The sequence below is a fragment of the Megascapheus bottae genome, chromosome 27, assembly GCF_031878675.1.
Source record: "Megascapheus bottae isolate mThoBot1 chromosome 27, mThoBot2.hap1, whole genome shotgun sequence".
Taxonomy (NCBI): Eukaryota; Metazoa; Chordata; class Mammalia; order Rodentia; family Geomyidae; genus Megascapheus; species Megascapheus bottae.
The window spans coordinates 13535964-13555607 of record NC_143535.1 but is presented as its reverse complement, the minus strand read 5'-3'; the positions used below and the strand labels follow the sequence as shown (position 1 = coordinate 13555607).

The window sequence follows — 19644 nt, the reverse complement described above, 5'->3', positions numbered from 1 at the left end:
CAAGAACATTATCCTTATCTACTTGACATTCACGAATCTCTTTATTCCCAATATTGTGTCAGTTTTACAAAACTATACAGAGCAATCTTAAGTATGCAAGTAAAACATTGTAGTAGTTTCTCCTTGTACATGAAAAAGCAAACTATAAAAAGCTATGAAATCTAAATTACTCATTAAAACAAAGTCATCATCTAAAATCAAATTTTACCTTATATCGCAATAGAAATTTCCTTATTATGAAAAAGTAGCCTATTTGCTTCTCTCCACTCATATACTGAAACAATAATTTGGGGGTTGTGACTTGGACTGTGAATGTGCCCATGCTTTCCTATCCCCGGTTTAAAAAGAAACATAGAGGCCTGCTGCTAATCTTAAAGGTATTTTTTATGGGAATTAGCAAAGGCTATCATTGCCTCAAGATGCTTTATTGCCAATAGTCAGACAATGGTGATACAACAGCAGAACTGTGATGACCAGTGCAGATGGCCTCACTGAGGCTGGGTGTGTTGCTTAGTAGCAGAGTAATTGCCTATTAGTGTGCACAAGGTCCCAGTTTCAAATCCCAGAAGCTCAAAAAGAATAAAGGAACTGGGCTTGCTTGCCGAGTTTGCAGTTATACCCAGGGTTCTCTTCTCATTTCTCATCGTTATCTTCTTCTATGTGTATCTTAACATTCGAAATAAAGTTTTTCTTAAGGCAAACACGAATGTTCTCAATAAAACTCACCATATCATAAAATCAATTAAAATGACCACGAAAATGTCATTTATAACAATGACAATACAATTTCAATATTGATTGCAATTCTTTTACAAGTACATCTGACTTTGAGACCCATAAATATAACAACCTTGCTCTTTAAAAAATAAATAAAACTTTACCTGACAAATACAGAAAACTGATAAGTCCTGTTATACATGCAATGCTCATTAGTGCTTATTAAAATACTAATTAAAGCTAGAAAACAAAATTCTACACTGTTCAGGTAAGATATATACATAAGATTTTGGCAGCTTTTACAGAAACCCAGAGCTAAAGTGGGAGAGATTCCAATATCTAGAAATACTTTCTATTAAGCACATCAGAAAATCATTATCCCCAGGAGTCAAGGCTAGTAAGTATTCTTCTTAATTGTGCACAGATGAATATAATGAGCCATACCAACCGGGGACTGCATTGCCATTGTTTACAAATCTGTAAAGTTCCACAATTTCAGGTGATTGAGAACTCCAAGAATTCAAGTTTACAAAAATAAATACCACTTGACGCTCAAGGGAAACTTTTCACTTTAAGGCCTTTGTCACAAATCGGAACCTTTATTGTTCTGAAATAAATGTTAAAAACATAACTTGAAACAAAACATCAATATTCAGTCTCAGAGGAGGTGTGGCTCAATGCCCATCACATGTAACAAGAAAACTTCCTTTAAAAAAAAGGAAAAAAAAAAAGTACTATGAGAAGTCTTTCACATGAATGAAAATGCACCCCTTTGGATTATTTTTTCTCTCTCTTATTAACTTGTATACACGTGGAAATCAAAAAGTATGCATTTTCTTCATAACAGTTCTTGCTATGATGACTGACGAACTTTTTGCCACTCAACAAATTCATCAAGAAGCACAGGCCCTGGAGGGGGTTGGTAAAAAAGGTTTGTTAGCATTCAATAAACTCTTCTCTGGAAATACACAACCAACTGCAGAGAAGCTCTGCAAGGTACAGCCTGACAGTGCACTTTCCAGGTGTTCATCAGCTCCTGGCCATAACCGTGCTTTCTTAGTCTTTTTCTTTTTTGACATTAGAATGAAATATAAAGGAGTGTCTACAGTACAACTCCATAGCAAGGTGTTTCTGAATCCTCCAACGAATGACTCATTACTAGTCTGTTAAATAGCATTTTGGCATTATCGGTCAATCTGAAAAATGTTTAAGGCAGTATCTGTTACCTCCCCTCAGAGCATGTAAATTTATTAAAGGGGACTGCTGCATTAAGAGACTATTTTATCTTCCAAACTGGACATAGCACAAAAATAGACATAAAGCAAATAATACAGAATTGAATGTGACTCATAAAGACCCAAATATTTACCCTTCAGAAGCAGTCAAGAGGCTATCTAAATGATTGACTGATTTCAAGTCAGTCTTAGGGCTTGAACTCAGGGCCTGGATACTGTCCTTCCCCCCAACCCCCCTTAGTTTTTTGCTCAAGACTGCCACTCTCTTGAGTCTCTATTCCACTTCTGGCCTTTTGGTAGTTAAATGGAGATAAGAGTCTCATGGAATTTCCTGACCACAATCCTCAAATCTTAGCCTTCTGAGTAGCTAGAATTACATGTCTGAGCCATTAGTACCTAGCTGTTTCTCTTTTTCTTTTAAGAACTTTTTCTTGTCTTATTTTAAGAACTTGTCTTATTTTGTCCTTCCAAACAAACACTCAGGATGTCGTTTGTTTCTTCCCCCCTCATTTTTAATAGGATTACATAATAAACAGCAGAGCAAACATAGTAACTGGCAATGAGAAAACAGCCTAGATGTTGGCATATTTGTGGACTGTCAACTTCAGCACAAGCCACTATTTAGCTCCAACCTCAATCATACAAAGGAATACAGGTACAGTTTTATTGATTTTTCTGATTTATTCAAACAAATATAGAAGTTTTATTTCTATACAAAATCTCCCAGTTTTAAAGGTTGGCTCAACAAACATCAATTTTTACAACTGATAAGTGTAGGCGGCTTTGAGTTGACAAGATTATTGAAGTGTTATTTCATTAAAATACTATTAACTTAAGCCGGCATGGCGGTTCACCCGCATGCAATCCTAGCTATTCAGGAGGCTGAGATCTAGGATCAAGGTTCAAAGCCTTCTGGGGTACTAAAAAACATGAGACTCATCTCTAATTAATCTTTAGAAAACAGGAAGGGGGCTATGGCTCAGGAGTGGGGCGGTATCCTTTTATAGGATCTTATTTCTTCAGTCTCACAGAATTAATTGCATAATTTTAGTTTGCATTTACAAGGAATGTAATTCTTCATGTAGCCATTCTGAATATTAAAGCAATGTAGGCAATCAAAATAATAAACTGAAAATTTATACTTTAGAAATTAAATTTATCATTATTCCAAAATACCTTTGGGCATTCTAGCCAATACAATGAAGAATAAAGACAAATATTTTAACTTGAAGGGTTGGAAAGTTGTATATATTTCACTGAGTTTATTCAGAACCAACCTACATTTTTCAGAGGAAAGATATTTTGGCTTGATTTTCCATACTGTTGTTATTGGGTAGTCTATTATTATTTTGTATTGAAAGTAAAATAATCAGTAAAAGCGGTTTTATTTTCTTATTTTAAAAATCATTGATTGCATTGTTCTCCCAAGAGACAGGCAGAAGAAACTAAAGATTTCTAGCTTTAATGTCAAAAAATACGACATCACCCCATTTGTTAGGAAATGGAAAGACTTAGAAAAAATCATATTAAGTGAAGTAAGCCAGACTCAAGGAACTTAGGCTCAATGGTTTCCCTCATTTGTCATAATCAGTAGAAACCTTGGGCTCTACTAGCAGAGATCTGCAATAGGGCAAAACCTTGATACATAAGACCATATAGTATGAAGCTAATTGAAAGGACCTCCAGGATATTGAAACAAAAGCCATATAAGGAATGATTGTTGTCCTTAATGTACTATGTTATCTCTCATTTCCTTTGCTGTCCCTTGGGTATCTCATATTGTTACATTACCTCACTTTGTTATCTGATATACTGAATTTATATTTGATTATTTGAAATTTGATAGGGAAGGGGGGAAAACCCAGACGGGGGGGGGGGGGGGGGGAGAGTAAAGGGTACCAAGACATGTGAAAGGGTATCAATGTATGTGAATTAATGCACCTTCTATATGGCAAATATCATGTAACCCTTTTATTAATTACAATAAAAAAAATAAAGATATTTTCGCTCACAAAAAAAAAAATAAGTCTATATGATTTGGGAAGTGAAGTACAACAAGGGTGTGACAAAGCGTGAATTACTTCAGCTGTAGAACTTGCCAGAGACCTTGTTGGAAATAAACAACTTATGGAGGAGGGGCGTTGGGAAAGGAAAACAGAGAAAATGAGGGGGGGGGTGATATTGTTCAAAGAGAAACATACTCATTATCTGACTTATGTAACTATGTAACTGTATATAACCTTTAAAATAAAATTTTAAAGAAACGGAAAAAAAAGATTTCTAGCTTTAAGAAACTCATTTAAATTTAGATGTAATGCTTAGTTCTAAGGAATGGATAATATTTCAGTAACTAGCAAAAAATTCTGTAATATTGCTGAGTCTAAGCTCTCTACCTCTCCTCTGTATGACTAAATAATATAAAGTAGTCATGTTTATTATTTACATCGATGCTATCCAATGCATACCTTCATATGTTCAGAATTTTATTTTCATGGAAATGTACATTATACTTACAAGCGCCATCTTCATCATAGTTACTAAGATCAGCGTGGACTGTTCTGCTGAATTCTAACACATTATACCACTGGTCTTTGTTCATAACTCGGTACTTTGATTGCTGTGGAAATAATAAACACATGTGGAACATAGAACAAACATTACTTCTTGGGGCTTTACTGTAGTAACTCTACAGAGTTTTTTTGCAAAACATTTTTCCATCCATTATCTGTGCTTCTGCAGAATGCTCAAAGACCATTTACACATTAACACCACCTAAAGCTGGCTTGGCAGTATATTCCAATTGCTAGCCACATCTCAACACTGTGGAGACCTAAGTAGGAGAATTTTGACTTAGAGGCCAGCTTGGACTAGTTAGTGTCTCAAAAAAAGCCCTGAACAACAAACAAAAAGTATCACCAAAAATAAGCACAAAAACAATAAAGAATTAAGAAAGAAAAAGAACAGAGCTGGTGCCAGTGGCTCTAGCTACTCAGGAAGCTAAGATCTGAGGACCACGGTTCAAAGCCAGCCTGGACACAAAAGTCCATGAGTCGCTTATCTCCAATTAACCACCAGAAAACCAGAAGTGGCATGATGGCTCAAAGTGATAGGACAGGGCCCAGGCCCAAAGTTCAAGCCCCATGAAAAAAAAAAATAGAAGAAAAGAATATAACCTTTTTTTCTCAATTGCTAAATGAGGAGAAAAATAGAGCAAGTTCTTAGCTCCCCTTATAAGTAAGTACTTTTACATTCAGTTAATCTGTTTTTGACCAAATGTACTAGTAGAAGAAATATACATGTCATTCACCAATAATGCTTACTTTATCAGCTTAAAGTTTAACTGTGCACAAAACTCATTCACACAGATCTTTTTATACAAGCTTTAAACAAAACCGCACTGGGAAACAGTAAAGCAATCATCTTTGTAGGAAATAATTTAAAAAAAAAAAAGCCACCTTTATTCAAGAAATGGTGATAGTGAAACAAACAATGACATAAAGCAGATATAAAACTAAACAAAGAAAGGAATGGGAGATAGTCTCTTCTAAGATGCTCTGCATCTAGTAGGTATTATAAATCTTCTAAAAGCATTATTTACTACATCAATTTAGCATTTTTTTTTTTGCCAGTCCTGGGCTTGAGCTCAGGGCCTGAGCACTGTCCTTGGGTTTTCTCAAGGCTAGAGCTCTACCACTTGAGCCTCAGCACCACTTCCAGCTTTTTTTTTCTATGTATGTGGTACCGAGGAATTGAACCTGGGTCTTCATGCATGCTAGGCAAGCACTTTAACTACTAGGCCAAACTCCCGGCCCAAATTCAGCATATTTTTAAAAAGTAATCAGTATAGTTAAGTATAGTATTATAGCTGTTCTCCTATTTGTGGACAAAAAAAGTAAAGCTTCATCATATTAACTCTAGGTAGAAAAGAACTGCAGGTTCTCTGTTGTGTATTTTGGCCTAAGACCCAGAAGAATTACATCTAGAAGTTTGAGGTTTGTGTGCCAGGGTCTGTTATCTCTTGCCAATCCTCCCTAGCAATTTATCTTACATAAGGAATATCTATGCTAACATCTATTTGTTCGAGTTCTCTTTTTGAGATGGAGAGATGTGAGTAAAAATATTTTTTTTTTCCCTTTTTTAAATGGGACACTGAGAACTGAACCCGGGTCTCTCTCTACTTAGGAAATATATAACAGATTGTGTGTGTGTGTGGCGGGGGGGGGGGTGGTACTGGGCTTTGGGACTCTAGAACCTTGCCCTTATTAGAGCAAGCTCTACAAGGCTCTAAATGCATTGGTCATGCCTCCAGTACTTTTTAGTTAAACCCAGGTGCCATAGAGTTCACACCTGTAATCCTAGCTACTCAGGAGGCTGAGATCTGAGGATCAAGTTCAAAGCCAGCCTGGGCACTAAAGTCCATGAGACTCTTATCTCCAATTAACTGCTAGAAAATGGGAAGTGGAGATGAGGCTCAAGGGGTACGATGGTAGCTGAAGAGCTCAGGGACAGTGCCCAGGCCCAGGGGTAAGGCAACAGCCTTGAGCTGAAGAGCTTAGGGACAGCACCCAGGCTCAGAGTTCAAATCCTATGACCACCTCCCCCCCCCCCAAAAAAAGAATAGTATTAAAAAAAAAACAAAACATTGTGGGTTCAGGAGTGTGGCCTAGTGGTAGAATGCTTGCCTAGCATGCACGAAGCCCTGAGTTGGAATCCTTGGTTACCACATACACAAAAAAAGCCAGTAATGTTGCTGTGACTCAAGTGGTACAGGATTAGCCTTGAGAAAGCTCAAGGACAGTGCCCAGGCTCTGAATTCAAGCTTCAGGACTGGCAAAACAAACAAACAAACAAAAAAACCCCAACTAACCAAAAACAACAAAACACAAAGAACAACAACAAAAAACTCTACCGTTTGCCTCAATTTCAGGCAAATTAAATTGTAGAACATTGAAAGAGAACATGCCTACCTCCAGGTACTGGTAAAATACTGAAAAGAGTGGCCAGGTTCTCCCAAGCAGCAGAGCTAACATAGACTTAGCAGTATCGATATCAAGGCTCCTCTGATCCTTATCCTGAAACACAAGTGAGAAACTTTCCTAAAGTATGGTCTGAAGATTAAAAAAAAAAAAAATGGCAATGAATAAACATGGAAATTGCACCTACCCTTGCAAAATCAAAGGCATATCTGTATATATTCTTAAACGAAGAAATATCATTCAACTGTGAGCGCAAAAAGTCAAATTTGTTCTGTAACTTTTCTGTGCAGTCACACCTTAAATTAAAAAAATGATATAATCAAGAAAATTAAGTTAAGGCATTAATAAAAATGCATTAAAAACTAATGCATTTGTATAAAGTTAATTTAGACTTAAAATCCTGATTCAGATTTAAAATAACAAACTTGCTGTCTTGAATCTTCTAGTTCAGCAACAAAAGAAAGCCAGAAAGATTCGCCTGAGATGAATGGAAGTTCACACCAATAACTCTTTACAAAGAAAAAAAAAAACAAAACAAAACACAAAGTACCCAATAAAATCCTAACTGATCTATGAAGGCATAGATTAGTGGTGCAGAGTTTGACTATATATACATACGGGGGGGGAGGGGAGGAAAGGACAAATTTACATTTTAATATATAAAATCAAGAACATTAAATATCAATTTTTAAAATTTAGACATACAGATTACATTACTTTTTGTCTCTTGGTTTCAATTTCAAATTTCAAGCCATCTTAATTCTTGCAAATCTATCACAGGGACATTAAGGGAGTAATAGGTCTTGGCCAATTGAGGAAAGATACTTTGTACTCACACAGCAATTTAGCTCATGGGGAAAAAAACCAACAGCTTTCCCACTCCTGAATGCATACTTGAGTGCTTTCAAAGCTCTGTGGTATATTGTTCTAGGCAAATGGGAAAGGAATAACAACCAAATGACAAAGTTCCTAGGCAATTTTACATAGTGAATAATTTACTTCTATTTTATATAGCCTGTAAACTTCCTATAGCAAATGTATGCTTTAATAAAAAAGCAAGCTCAGGGGTTGGTTTTTATACTGATGACCATATGCTAAGTATTCAGGAATAATTTTAATTATATAAGGGCACTTTATATCGACTTATGCAAAAACAAAACAAATTGATGCACATGTTGATGCAAAAACATCAACAATAAGGATCCCCTCCCCCCAGGTGTTGGGGCTTGAACTCTGAGGTTGGGTACTGTCCCTGAGCTTTGTGCTCAAGACTAGTGCTCTACCACTTGAGCCACAGCTGACTTCCAGCTTTTTGTGATTATTTGGAGATAGTCTCAAGGACTTTCCTGGCTATGTTGGCTTTGAACTGTAATCCTCATATCTCAAACCCCTGAGCAGGAAGAAGCTGAAATACAGAAATGTAAAGAGCAACTATGTCAAATACATAATGTAATACATACATGTAGTAAGCCATGTGATACTAACCAATTTAAATAAAGACCAACTTATATGTCTTTGCATATTATTTTATTTTTCTCTACAAAGGTAACTAAATGAGGCCAGGAGCATGACCTAATGGTACAGTGCTTGCTTAGTGTACACAAAGCACTGGGTTCAATTCCTTGATACCACAAAAACAGAAAAAGCTGGAAGTGATGCTGTGGCTCAAGTGGTAAAGTGCTAGCATTGAAAAAGCCCAAGAACAGTGTCCAAGTCCCAAAACTGCCAAAAAAAAAAAAGCAAGAAAAAAAAGCAAGTAAATGTACAAAGTTGCCCCAAGTAATTTCAGAATTAATGCATCTAATAGGTATATTATGATACCTATGTATCATAATCATTCTGGGTGTTTGCAAATATTGTAATTTAAAAAGGCTGTTTTATCTACAAGAGAATAATATGACAGAAGTGTGGTGGCAGATTAGTAATTCAAGAAATTTAAATTTTAGATCCTAACTGCTGTTAAAGAAGCTGTATACTTTTTGGCAAAGTCTTTTACTTCTCATTTACAAATAATGGAATATTTCATTCTAGAAATTAGGATTTGGTTCATCTGAGTAAAGGGGTTTTCTTTGGTCGTGGGGCTTGAACTCTGGGCCTGGGCATTGTCCCTCAGCTCTTCAGCTCAAGGCTATATAACCCTACCCATGAACCACAGTGCCACTTCCAGTTTTTTAGTGGTTAATTGGAGATAAGAGTCTCATGGACTTTAGTGCCCAGGCTGGCTTTTAACTGAGATCCTGAGATCTCAGCTTCCGAGTAGCTAGGATTACAGATGTGAGCCACTGTGCCTGGCTTCTGTGAGGGTTTTTTGTGCCAATCCTGGGGCTTGAACTCAGGGCCTGAGCACTGTCCATAGGCTTTCACAAGGCTAGAACTCTACCATTTGAGCCATAGCACCACTTCTAGCTTTTTCTATGGATGTGGTACTTAAAATTGAACTTGGGTCTTCATGTATGCTAAGCAAGTACTCTACTAATAGGACAAACTCTGGGCCCTTTATCCCAAAATTTTAGGTTTAGAACTTTCTTTTAATCAGCTTTATCAACTACAGAAATTCAGTTTAGTTGTAAGAGCATCTGAAAAAAATTCAGAGAATCATCTTGAAACTGTCATGGTTACCCTCGGGAACAGCAGAGATGGGAAACTGAGGAATGCTAATTGCAGTTTCTTGGGTACCAGAAGAAAGGCAGTTATATTCCACATCCATCACAGAGTCTCAACTACCCTACTATTTCTGCTCCCACTAAAAATGCACAAATGAATGAAAAAAAGTATTCCTTTTCTTTAACTTCAATCAACTCATTCCTTTTTGTCTTCAGAAGTCCAGGGTTACCCCATCACTTGTGCCTCACACCTGCATTCCTCGCTGTTCAGGAGGCTGAGATCTGAGAATCAAGTTTGAAGCTAGCCAGGCAGGAAAGTCCATGAGACTCTCATCTCCAATCAACCATCAGAAACGGCCCTGTGGCTAGCTAGAGCTAGCCTTGAGCAAAAAGAGCTCAAAGACAGTGCCCAGGCCTAGAGTTCAAGGCCCACAATCAACTGCAAAACCCCACAAAACTGCACGGTTCAATATGAAGTGCAGAAAATGTGCTACCTGCACCCTCCTTGTCAGCAACTTTGTTCTATCACTATTATCAGATGCTACCCTCATACTTATTTCATTATCATAATCAAGTATAGCCCTCTTCAAAGGTTTACAGCTCTTTGAAAGTTTTTTTTACACCAGCACACGTAGTCTTGCTTCAACACCAATCTTGTAGAGCTAGCAGATCAGAAAGTTATCATAGCATGGCATGCCAAAATGAAACTTTCAAGTATCCTTGGAATTTTATAGATGGGAGAAAAGAATGAGCAATAATCTCTTATAAAACAGGCAGATGTATTTTAATAGGGATAGGTCCATAGTTTGCATAAAATTCTGAAAAGAATATGATTTTAAAACTTGAGTAACTACTGTTCATTGAAAACAGTCTTCAAAATATTTGATTCATTCATGTGCTCAAAAAACCGATTCTATTTCAACTGGGCACACAGGTGGCTCATGCCAATAATCCTAGCTATTCAGGAGATTGATTCAGAGGATGGTGATTCGGGTCTAGCAAAAATGTCTGCTAGACTCCATCTCCCAAAATAAATCAGCAAAAAGCAGTGCTAAAGGGATGGTTCAAGGATGTAGAACTCCAGCCAAGCAAACATGAAGCCTTGAGTTTAAATGACAGTCCAAACACATTACACATGTATGTAACTTCTTTCACTAAGCTATTACCTAATAACTTCTAAAGGAAAATTGACAGAGGTCTGATTAATTTCATTTGCTCTGCTCTTCTTTTTTTTTTTTTAAACTGGTGGTAAAATCATGTTTTAATACATCTTTTTTTTTTTTTTTTTGGACAGGGCCTGAGCACTGTCCTTGGGTTTTCTCAATGCTAGAACTCTACCACTTGAGCCACAGCACCATTTCTGACTTTTTTTTTTCGATGTATATGGTACCAAGGAATTGAACGCAGGCCATGCTAGGCAAGCACTCTACCACTAGACCAAACTCCCAGCCCCTTAATACATCTTAAGAGTTACTCTGATTAGTGGTTTGAAAGGTCTAGGATAGAGACACAGGTCCATATTCCTCATTTTTAGTATAAAAAGTCTAAATCAATCATAGAAGCACCTAACTTTAGACATTATGCATAGCAACTAAATCAATGGAATCCTCATAAATCTTGACTGGATTTCTCTCACTAGATCAGTAAGTTTTACTATGTAGAACAAGAAGCAAAGCACCGCACCTGGCTGAGGAAAGGTTTTTAATCAAGAAAAAGAATATGAAATATCTATGTGTTAATGCTGGTTTAAAACAAGAAACATATTAGATAATGAAAATTCAAATGTAACAACTGAAATATTAATCAACAAATATACTTTTGTAAAATTTGAAGGTCAGATAAGGATTAATAATATTTGAGCATGTTAATAAGAGCATAACAATAAGAAACCACGCCGCTAATAATATTCAGTTTCTGACATAAAGACAATATAAATTAGAGCTGAGGATGTAGCTCAGTGGTAGAGCACTTGCTTGGCCTGTGCAACTGTGTGTTTAATTCCAGGCACCTCAAAACAAGTATGCCAACAAAAAAAATTATAAATTCACACTTCTTTAGATTTAGAATGTTGACTAGTAACATCCTGAATTACTATTAGAATATGACATAATATGAAATTTACACAAATTCCTAATGATTCTAAAACACTCAACCTTAGAAAACCAAAATGAAATTGTTTTAATAGGAAAGCAATTATAAAATTTGCAAAATATTTAGATAGTTCTAAGGTAGCTCTAAACTCAAGATAGGCAAATATTAAATGGCTACGTGGAAGCTATAGAAGATTTCTACTTTTGTGTTTTTATAAGTTGCTTGGTTAAAAAAAAGTACCTTAAAATAGTAATGTCATGTAATAGTCACATAGCACTGCCTTCACATTTATTAGAGACAGGAGGCACTAGAGATCTTAGGACTCTCAACAAATTTCACATTGTGGAGTTTGTAATTCAGAATGGAAAAACCTGGAAAACCTTTATTATTGAACCTTTAAACAAATAGCTTTGATCAGAGACTTCTAATGTGCTCAAGAAAATCAAGTTTTAGACTACACTGAAGTTCTTTCCTTAAGAGTATGAAAAATGGGATAACTACTCATTTGTCAAATCTGTAACATAACTGTCAATTCCCATACTACTGTAGATTAAACAACTGAAAATGATGAAGCACAAAATACCAATAAGATTTTCAAACAGTCTATCAAATTTGTTTTTTAAAAAATGTTCTTACTGTAATGAAGTCATTCCCTTTAACCATTCTTCCTTGGTAAAAAATCCCATGCTTTCAGCCTCCAATTTCCACGCTAAAACTAACATAATAATCTGGAAAGAACAGAACATAAAGGATAGGAGAAAAATCAGCATAGAGATAATGATGGCTATATTTTATCATGGAGAGTATTTTTATATAACTATTTAAAGCTTCCAACTATTAATAAGTACAATCAATGGGATTATTAACTATAAACAAACTGAAAGGTGACACTTTCCTAAAAGTAGAAAGCTCTAATAATTTATGAAGGAAGAATCTTTCTTACTCTATTATACATTTGTATTGAGAACATTTATCCAACTTAAGCAGATTAAAGTATCTTAAGTGCAAATTTACAACATTAAACATGAATAAATCTTCCTATCAGATTAAAATCTCAGTTTATAGAAATGTACGAATATGCTATACCCCAGTTATATTATGTTCCATGTAGAAATAAAACATACATTTTCAGGTTCAACACCAATGTCTTCACAAAATTTTTCCATTCCTTCTGGCCCTACAACTTCATCAGGACCTTCAAACACAAAAACATAATTTATATATTTTATTATTATATTTTATTATATAAAGTAGGCTATTATGCATAAATATAACTTGTAACAACTTACAAGTAACTGAATTTGAATTTGATATAGCTTTTGTAAAGCATTAATATTTGCTACATGACTTAGAATTTAAAACTTGTAAAATATTCTTTAAATATATCACAATATGAAACTAAAAAATTTTTTAAAAGTGCATAAACAAATACTCCACTAAATATCTATTATTAGTTTGATGAAAAAATTTGAAGTTATCCATTAGCAAACAGTTCCTGAAGTTTTTCTTTACACAAACTTTGTATACAGTCATTTCTACATTCACGATGTCTATAACAAAGTGGTAATCAAAAATATGTGAAGCCAAATAATTGTCTGTACCGAACATGCACAAACTTGTTTTCTCATCATTATGAAAACATCTACAACACATTACATTGCATTAGGTATCATAAGAAATCTAGAGATGATATAGAGTATATAGTAGTATGTGCATGAGTTACGCAATATCATCTTCAGTGCCTTAAGATTTTGCTATTTGTGACAGAGTAGAGTGGTCACATGGCTAAGGGGGACAATTATTATCACTGATTACTCTTTCTTCTATTTTTGAATTAACATCACTGGTAATATCAGGGAGTTCATTACATGTATCACTGAATTCTTATTCATTTAAGTATCACTGAAGAATAACAGGTCTTCCCGCATCAGTGGCTCATGCTTGTAATCCTAGCTCTCAGGAGGCTGAGATCTAAGGATTTGAGATCTAAGGCTCAAAGATAGCCCAGACAGGAAAAAGTCCATGAGACTCTCATCCCCAATTAACCATCAGAAAACTGGAAATAGCAATAGGGCTCAAAGTGATAAAGTACTACCTTTGAGTGGAGACCCTGAGTTCAGGCCTTATGACAAACCAAAAATGAACAAATAAATAAGATAATAAAAGGGGGGAGGAGGGAGGGAAAAGAGAAAGGAGAGGGAGAAGAAAGGGGAAGGGGAGGGAGAGAGAGAGAGAGAGAGAGAAAAGAGAAGAGAAAATATAACAGGTCTTGTAAAAAGGAGAAACAACCAGGTTTATTACACATGATTTACAACAGGATATTTTCACAAAAAAAACCCTTAAGAAACACATGTACTTTTGCCTTCCTGATTTCTTTATAGCCACAAAGAAATGTTCCTAGCTATATATGCAGGGCCTAATACCATGTCAGCCATCACAAACGTTAGGGAAAACAAAAAAAAAAAATGTGCTCAGTGACACAGTTTTTGTCATGAATAGTTAAATTTTGGAACATAAAATATAAGTTGTAGATTCTAATAATAACTAATGCCGAATTCTGAGCATATACAAGGTACTATGCTAAGTGCTTTATATATATGAACCTCAATGAAAGACACCCTCATTTTAAGACAGTTACTATTTACTTAACAACTGATTCTCCCCTATTAGGAGATAAGTCTCTACACAGAAGTCTTACCTAATCACTCATAAATGAAGCTTTCTTTAACTCTTCCTTATTCTCTATTCACCTGTATAACCCTCTACAATCTGCTACTACCTTGCCTACATACCCATTCACTATCTGCCTTTCTCACTAGGAGCCAAGCATCCTAAGGTAAAGGATCATATTGCACCCTTCAGTATTACATCTCAAAGACTCAGCAGTCTCACTCACAAACAAGTGCTAAATATTTATTGGATGAATCACACTGAATGAAAGACAGAGGAGAATATTAACTGTGTTTATTAGTATTTTTATGTAAAAGTGGAGATCGGCTGTGATTTCCATAGTAGTGTACACATTTACATGGGGAAAATAAAGCCCTAAACATAAGATTTAAAGCATGGTTGGAACTGATTGGGGTTTCAATCCCAGCTCTGGACAAATTACTCAATTTATCCTCAGATTTCTCACTCATAAATCAGGATGATGCCACTATTTAATAGAAAGGCCACAAGAAAAAAAATGATAGACTTAGCACATTTTTTTTTTTTTTTTGCCAGTCCTGGGGCTTGAACTCAGGGCCTGAGCACTGTCCTTGGGTTTTCTCAAGGCTAAGGCTCTACCACTTGAGCGACAGCACCATTTCTAGCTTTTTCTATGTATGTGGTACTGAGGAATGCAACCCGGATCTTCATGCATGCTAGGCAAGCACTCTACCACTAGGCCAAACTCCTGGCCCCACAATTTTAAAAATAATGATAGTAATTAGTATGTTAGTTACTGAAATGCTGATAGAGAATGTTTAACTCATAGGAATTTATGATAGCCAGAAAAGTTCCAAGCAGAGCTAAAACAAGTGCGCATAAAAGGAAAAATATATACTAGTTATTTTTATAGTACCCAGTATTTTTTATGCATTAAGTACCACAAATGGTGATACTCTGATTGTATAACAGGTATGTCAGTAAAACTGACATTTAAGATAATGGGTCAATGTCTTAAATGGAGGTCAGTAAGAAATGAATTTCCTTCAACTAAATTGGGTTAGTGGTTGTCTTGGGATGCTAGTAATAGCATTCTTTATTTTCCTGGTCTAGAATGAATCTCCTGAACAATTTTTAAATTATACTTCTGGGACCATTTGGCTGCTTTCAACAGCATAGTCGATGCCCCCTTTCAGTCTTACTTCCCATACAGTTAGGTTAAACTTAACTTCAAATTCAGTTGAATTTGAAATTCAAAGACCTTAGAGCTTAACATGAATTCACACTAAATAAATGTAAAACAGTAAGTATCTACTTGCTTTTATTTTAAATAAAGATCTTGAGAATAATAAAAATAACAGGGAAGGTAATCAAAAGGAAAGACACTACCCCCCCCAAAGTTACTTTAAAATCACTAACTCCAAAAGACACGTAATTAGTAGAAAAAGAAAAAAACAAATATATGAAAAAGTTAATAAAGGAAAAAAGTACTCTACTTCATGTATTTATTTAACTCTTCAGCCTCAGCTAGCTTCAACTTTTGCCTCTATGATATGGCTTCACTTAAGCCACTACTTTTCCATCTATCACTTACAAGACGACTTAGCTCAGGTTAGTTCACTACTCCAATAAGGTTCACCTGATACATTCAGAGCTGGGTTATGTATTACTCCTATCAATTTCCTGTAATTACCCTGTATTAATATTAGTCTATTTAATTTCTTATATCTAGAATAGAAGAAAATGGTTAAACAAGTATCATTAATGGTTACAAGCATTGTGTGAGGATGTATCTACAGTTTAAATCTTTGGCTATCTCCCCACATTTCAGAAAACATTAGGTTCTAAGTCAGAAAAAATTTATAAAAACAAAGCATATTAAATAAACCAAATTTTAGGCAGTTCTTGTTTTTCAAAAGATGTTTGTTAAACAATGGGTATCAATTAGTAAGTGCACTTGTCTGGGTTTACCTACTAAAAGTAAGTAGTTTCATCTTCTTCTATGTATTTAAATATATCAGTCTGAAACAATACCAGATAACCACAATTCTTAAGACTTGACCTTGTCCCAAGAAACAGCAGTAAATCACAACATGCCCTGCAATAAATAATTTGTTAAATAAACAACAAAAAATTTTCAAGCAAATCACTGATTTCTTACATGAATTTAATTACCTGCATACTCATAAAACCAAGCCAGGCACTTCTTTCTTGAGAAAACTTCCTCTCCACTTATTAGTCTAGCAGGGGGTTGGGGTCTGCAATAGCTTACAAAACACAGAAATACATTAATGTTTATTAAGTTCAACGCTTAGTGAAACATAAATCAGAATTAGTTTAATTCAAATCGAACTATTTTTTTTTGTAGGCTGTGGGGCTTGAACTCTGGGCCTGGGCATTGTCCTTCAGCTCAAGGCTACTGCCCTACCCCATGAGCTATAGTACCACTTCCTGTTTTCTAGTGGCTAATTGGAGATGAGAGTCTTACAGACTTTAGTGCCCAGGCTGGCTTTGAACTGTGTGCAAGCCTCAAGTTCTCAACTTCTTGAGTAACTAGGATTACAGGCATGAGCCACCACACCTGGCTCAAACAGTATTTTTTTAAGTTGGCACTATGGGGAAAAAAATGGAGCTAAATATTTGCAATATGAAAAAATAGTTTACACCTAAGAATTTCTAACAAAAACCAGATACTACCTAAGTTATCAAATTTTAAAACATAATCAAATTTACAGATTAAGACTACACAAAAGTCTAGTCGAAATCTTAATGAAAAACTAGAAAAGTATAAATCTTTGTGATTCTGGTACTGATTTACACAGGAATTGTTTTTGTATAATAGACATATATTTGAAAAAGCTTACATAATGTATTGTGATACTTGAATATTTAGAAGACAATTCAGCACTTGAAGATATTTTAAATTCCAAAGCTTGAAAAAGCAAAATCACAACAACAACAACAAGAACCTCTAAGAATAGTCCAAATAATAAGGCCAAAGCTATTTCACTCCAGATCACTTTTTTTCATAAAATTATTGAAAGTTGGAAAGTTAAAAAATGGCCCCTAGGATTCAATGGGCTTCAGAAATTATTTTCCCAAGAAACTCAAGGAGATGAATCACAACAGTACAGGAAATAAAATATCTACACCCAGTAAGTGGAATGTAAAATAATGACACTGGATTTGAAATCGCAATTGAGTTCTAATACTGCCTTCTCAGCTATTTTACCGTGCTTTAATTTTTAGATGGTATACACTTAGAATGCAGGCCTGCAATCTCGCCTGGGAGTCACAGTAAGACTGTGACTTAACCCCTTCCCAAATATCAAAAATAAAAAAAAAAAGTGAAAAAGAAAAATAAGCCCAAACTCGAATTTGCCAATGTTTCATAAAATATAAGCTAATTCAGTAACCAGGTCAAAACTAGCAAGCGGCAGGAGCAAAGTGCATCACACTGAGAGCCCTAAGAACTGACTATTCCTTCAGCTCTTAGGCCAAAGCACGCTGATTCGAGAAAAAACAGGAAGGAAGATGGACTACCCAGGTCACCCTCATGTTTTCTGAGGGAGATCCCTCTGTAAGGATAGTCTTCTTGCTATTTCCTCGTTGCAATGGTTTCGATGGTAGCATCTGAAGTGGACCACCCAGGATACGCAAAGCACCAAAGGCCCTGGCGGATCCAAGCCCATTTCTCACACTTAAATTGCAAGGCCTTTTCACAGCATTCCAGCGATTCTGATGCCTGAACGACGAGTAACTACACTTTTGCTTTGTTTCTTTTTTTCTCCCAGGGAAAAGGGTACAGGATATATTGCTCCTCACATTATTGATACTTAGATTAAGACTGAGTTAGGAAGGGGGGGGGTCCTCGAAGGCTGGAAGACAAAAGCACTCGGGGTCTTTCCAACTCCTCTTAGTGGGAACTGGCAGACGTGGAGGGCACTTGTCCTTCCAGAAAATAGGTTCCAGCCATTTGAAAGGCCTCCCGCCGGGGGGGGGGGGCGGGCAGAGGAAGGGGGAGACCGTCCCCACGGTAAACACTAACTCCGGACGCCAATTAGCTTCGTTTTCCTTTCTACCATTCCCAAGGCAGTAGTTAAGATTCCGCAGGCTCTGCTCCTTTCTTCACATTCCACAAAGAGATTCTAGAAGTGACTCTACCGCAGGTCCTGCCGGGGCTCACTTCTAGATTGGGGGTGGGAGGGGGGCAAAGCGAGGGGGGGACGGGGGAAGGGGAGGGGGGGAGAATGCAATTCGCTCGGGCACGTCCGTCTCCCCACCCTCCCAGGCACGCGGGGCCGCGACGTGGGGGGTGACTCGTCCACGGACGCGCGGGCACACGTGCGAACACGAGGGCGGGCGGGCTCGGGGTCCACCCGGAGCCCCCCCAGCCCCCCGGCCCCACTTCCACTGCGGTGCTTCCCGCACGGGGAGAGGGCGGGCGTGCGGAGCTGGTACCTGGAGATCTTACACTTCTTGAGGCCTCCGTCTTCCGCCACGGCCGCTGCCACCCCGGAGGACTTTCTCTTCTTCTTCACCGGCATCTTCCTCCACCCTCCCCCGGCAGGGTGGGCGGGGGAGCCGGGGAAGGGGGTCGCGGTCGGGAGGGGGCCCCCTCGGCGCCGGCACCCACCTCCCCGACACAGCAGCCGGCCGACGAGCAGAGTCGCCAGTGCACTCCGGCGCCGGCCGCGGCTCCTTCCCACGTCTCCTCGGCCCGGGACACGGGGTGGGCTCTCCGCCCGGCCGCCACCACTGGGAAATAACGCAGACAGCGCGGCACCTCCACTAGTCACTGAGAGCCGGAGGCTCAGCTTGACCCGGAAGTCAATGGCCGGGGCCGGAAATGACGCGAGCGGAGAGGCGGTCGCGGGAAGCCGTCTGGTTTGTGGGATTGGCGTCTGCGTCGGGCCAGGCAGAGGGCGATGCTGCCGGCGGAGGACGACGCTGGGACCCTCGAAATCCAGGCCTGGGGCCAGGGACGCCCCTCGGGATCCGGTCCGGAGGAGCTTGGCCTTGTCAGCCCCCCTCTCTTGCTTGATGCAGGTAGTCACCACTACGAGAGACTTTGGGAGTGCCGAGGGCTCCTCAGTTGCCATTAAAAATAAGCAGACGGAGGACTGTTTCACCGCGTTACCTCTTCAATCTGTTGTCACTCGGCGTTGTCTTTTACGTGTGTGTGTGTGTGTGTGCGCGCGTGTGTGTGTGCGCGTGTGCGCTTGTGCGCGCGCGACAGGCACACGCACGCTGGTTCTGGGCCTGGGCGCCGCCCCAGAGCCTTTCCACTCCAGGTTTGCGCTCCACCACGTGAGTCAGAGCTCCTCTTCCAGCTCTTCCAGTTCTTTGGAAACTTCACTTATTCATTAGGGT

At 37.8% G+C, this 19644-nt stretch overlaps 1 protein-coding gene across 1 annotated transcript; it reads right to left on the bottom strand.

Moving 5' to 3' along the window:
* Window positions 1–1293: 1293 nt before the first annotated feature.
* Dcun1d5 (defective in cullin neddylation 1 domain containing 5) lies at window positions 1294–19105 on the bottom strand. The gene is made up of 8 exons (XM_090319625.1): window positions 18733–19105; window positions 16447–16538; window positions 12747–12817; window positions 12259–12350; window positions 7116–7224; window positions 6920–7024; window positions 4467–4569; window positions 1294–1626 (listed from the first exon to the last, which is right to left on the bottom strand). Exons 1-8 carry the CDS (start codon window positions 18816–18818, stop codon window positions 1571–1573), a joined length of 714 nt encoding a protein of 237 aa, XP_090175751.1. The 5' UTR covers window positions 18819–19105; the 3' UTR covers window positions 1294–1570.
* Between the last annotated feature and the right edge of the window lie 539 nt (window positions 19106–19644).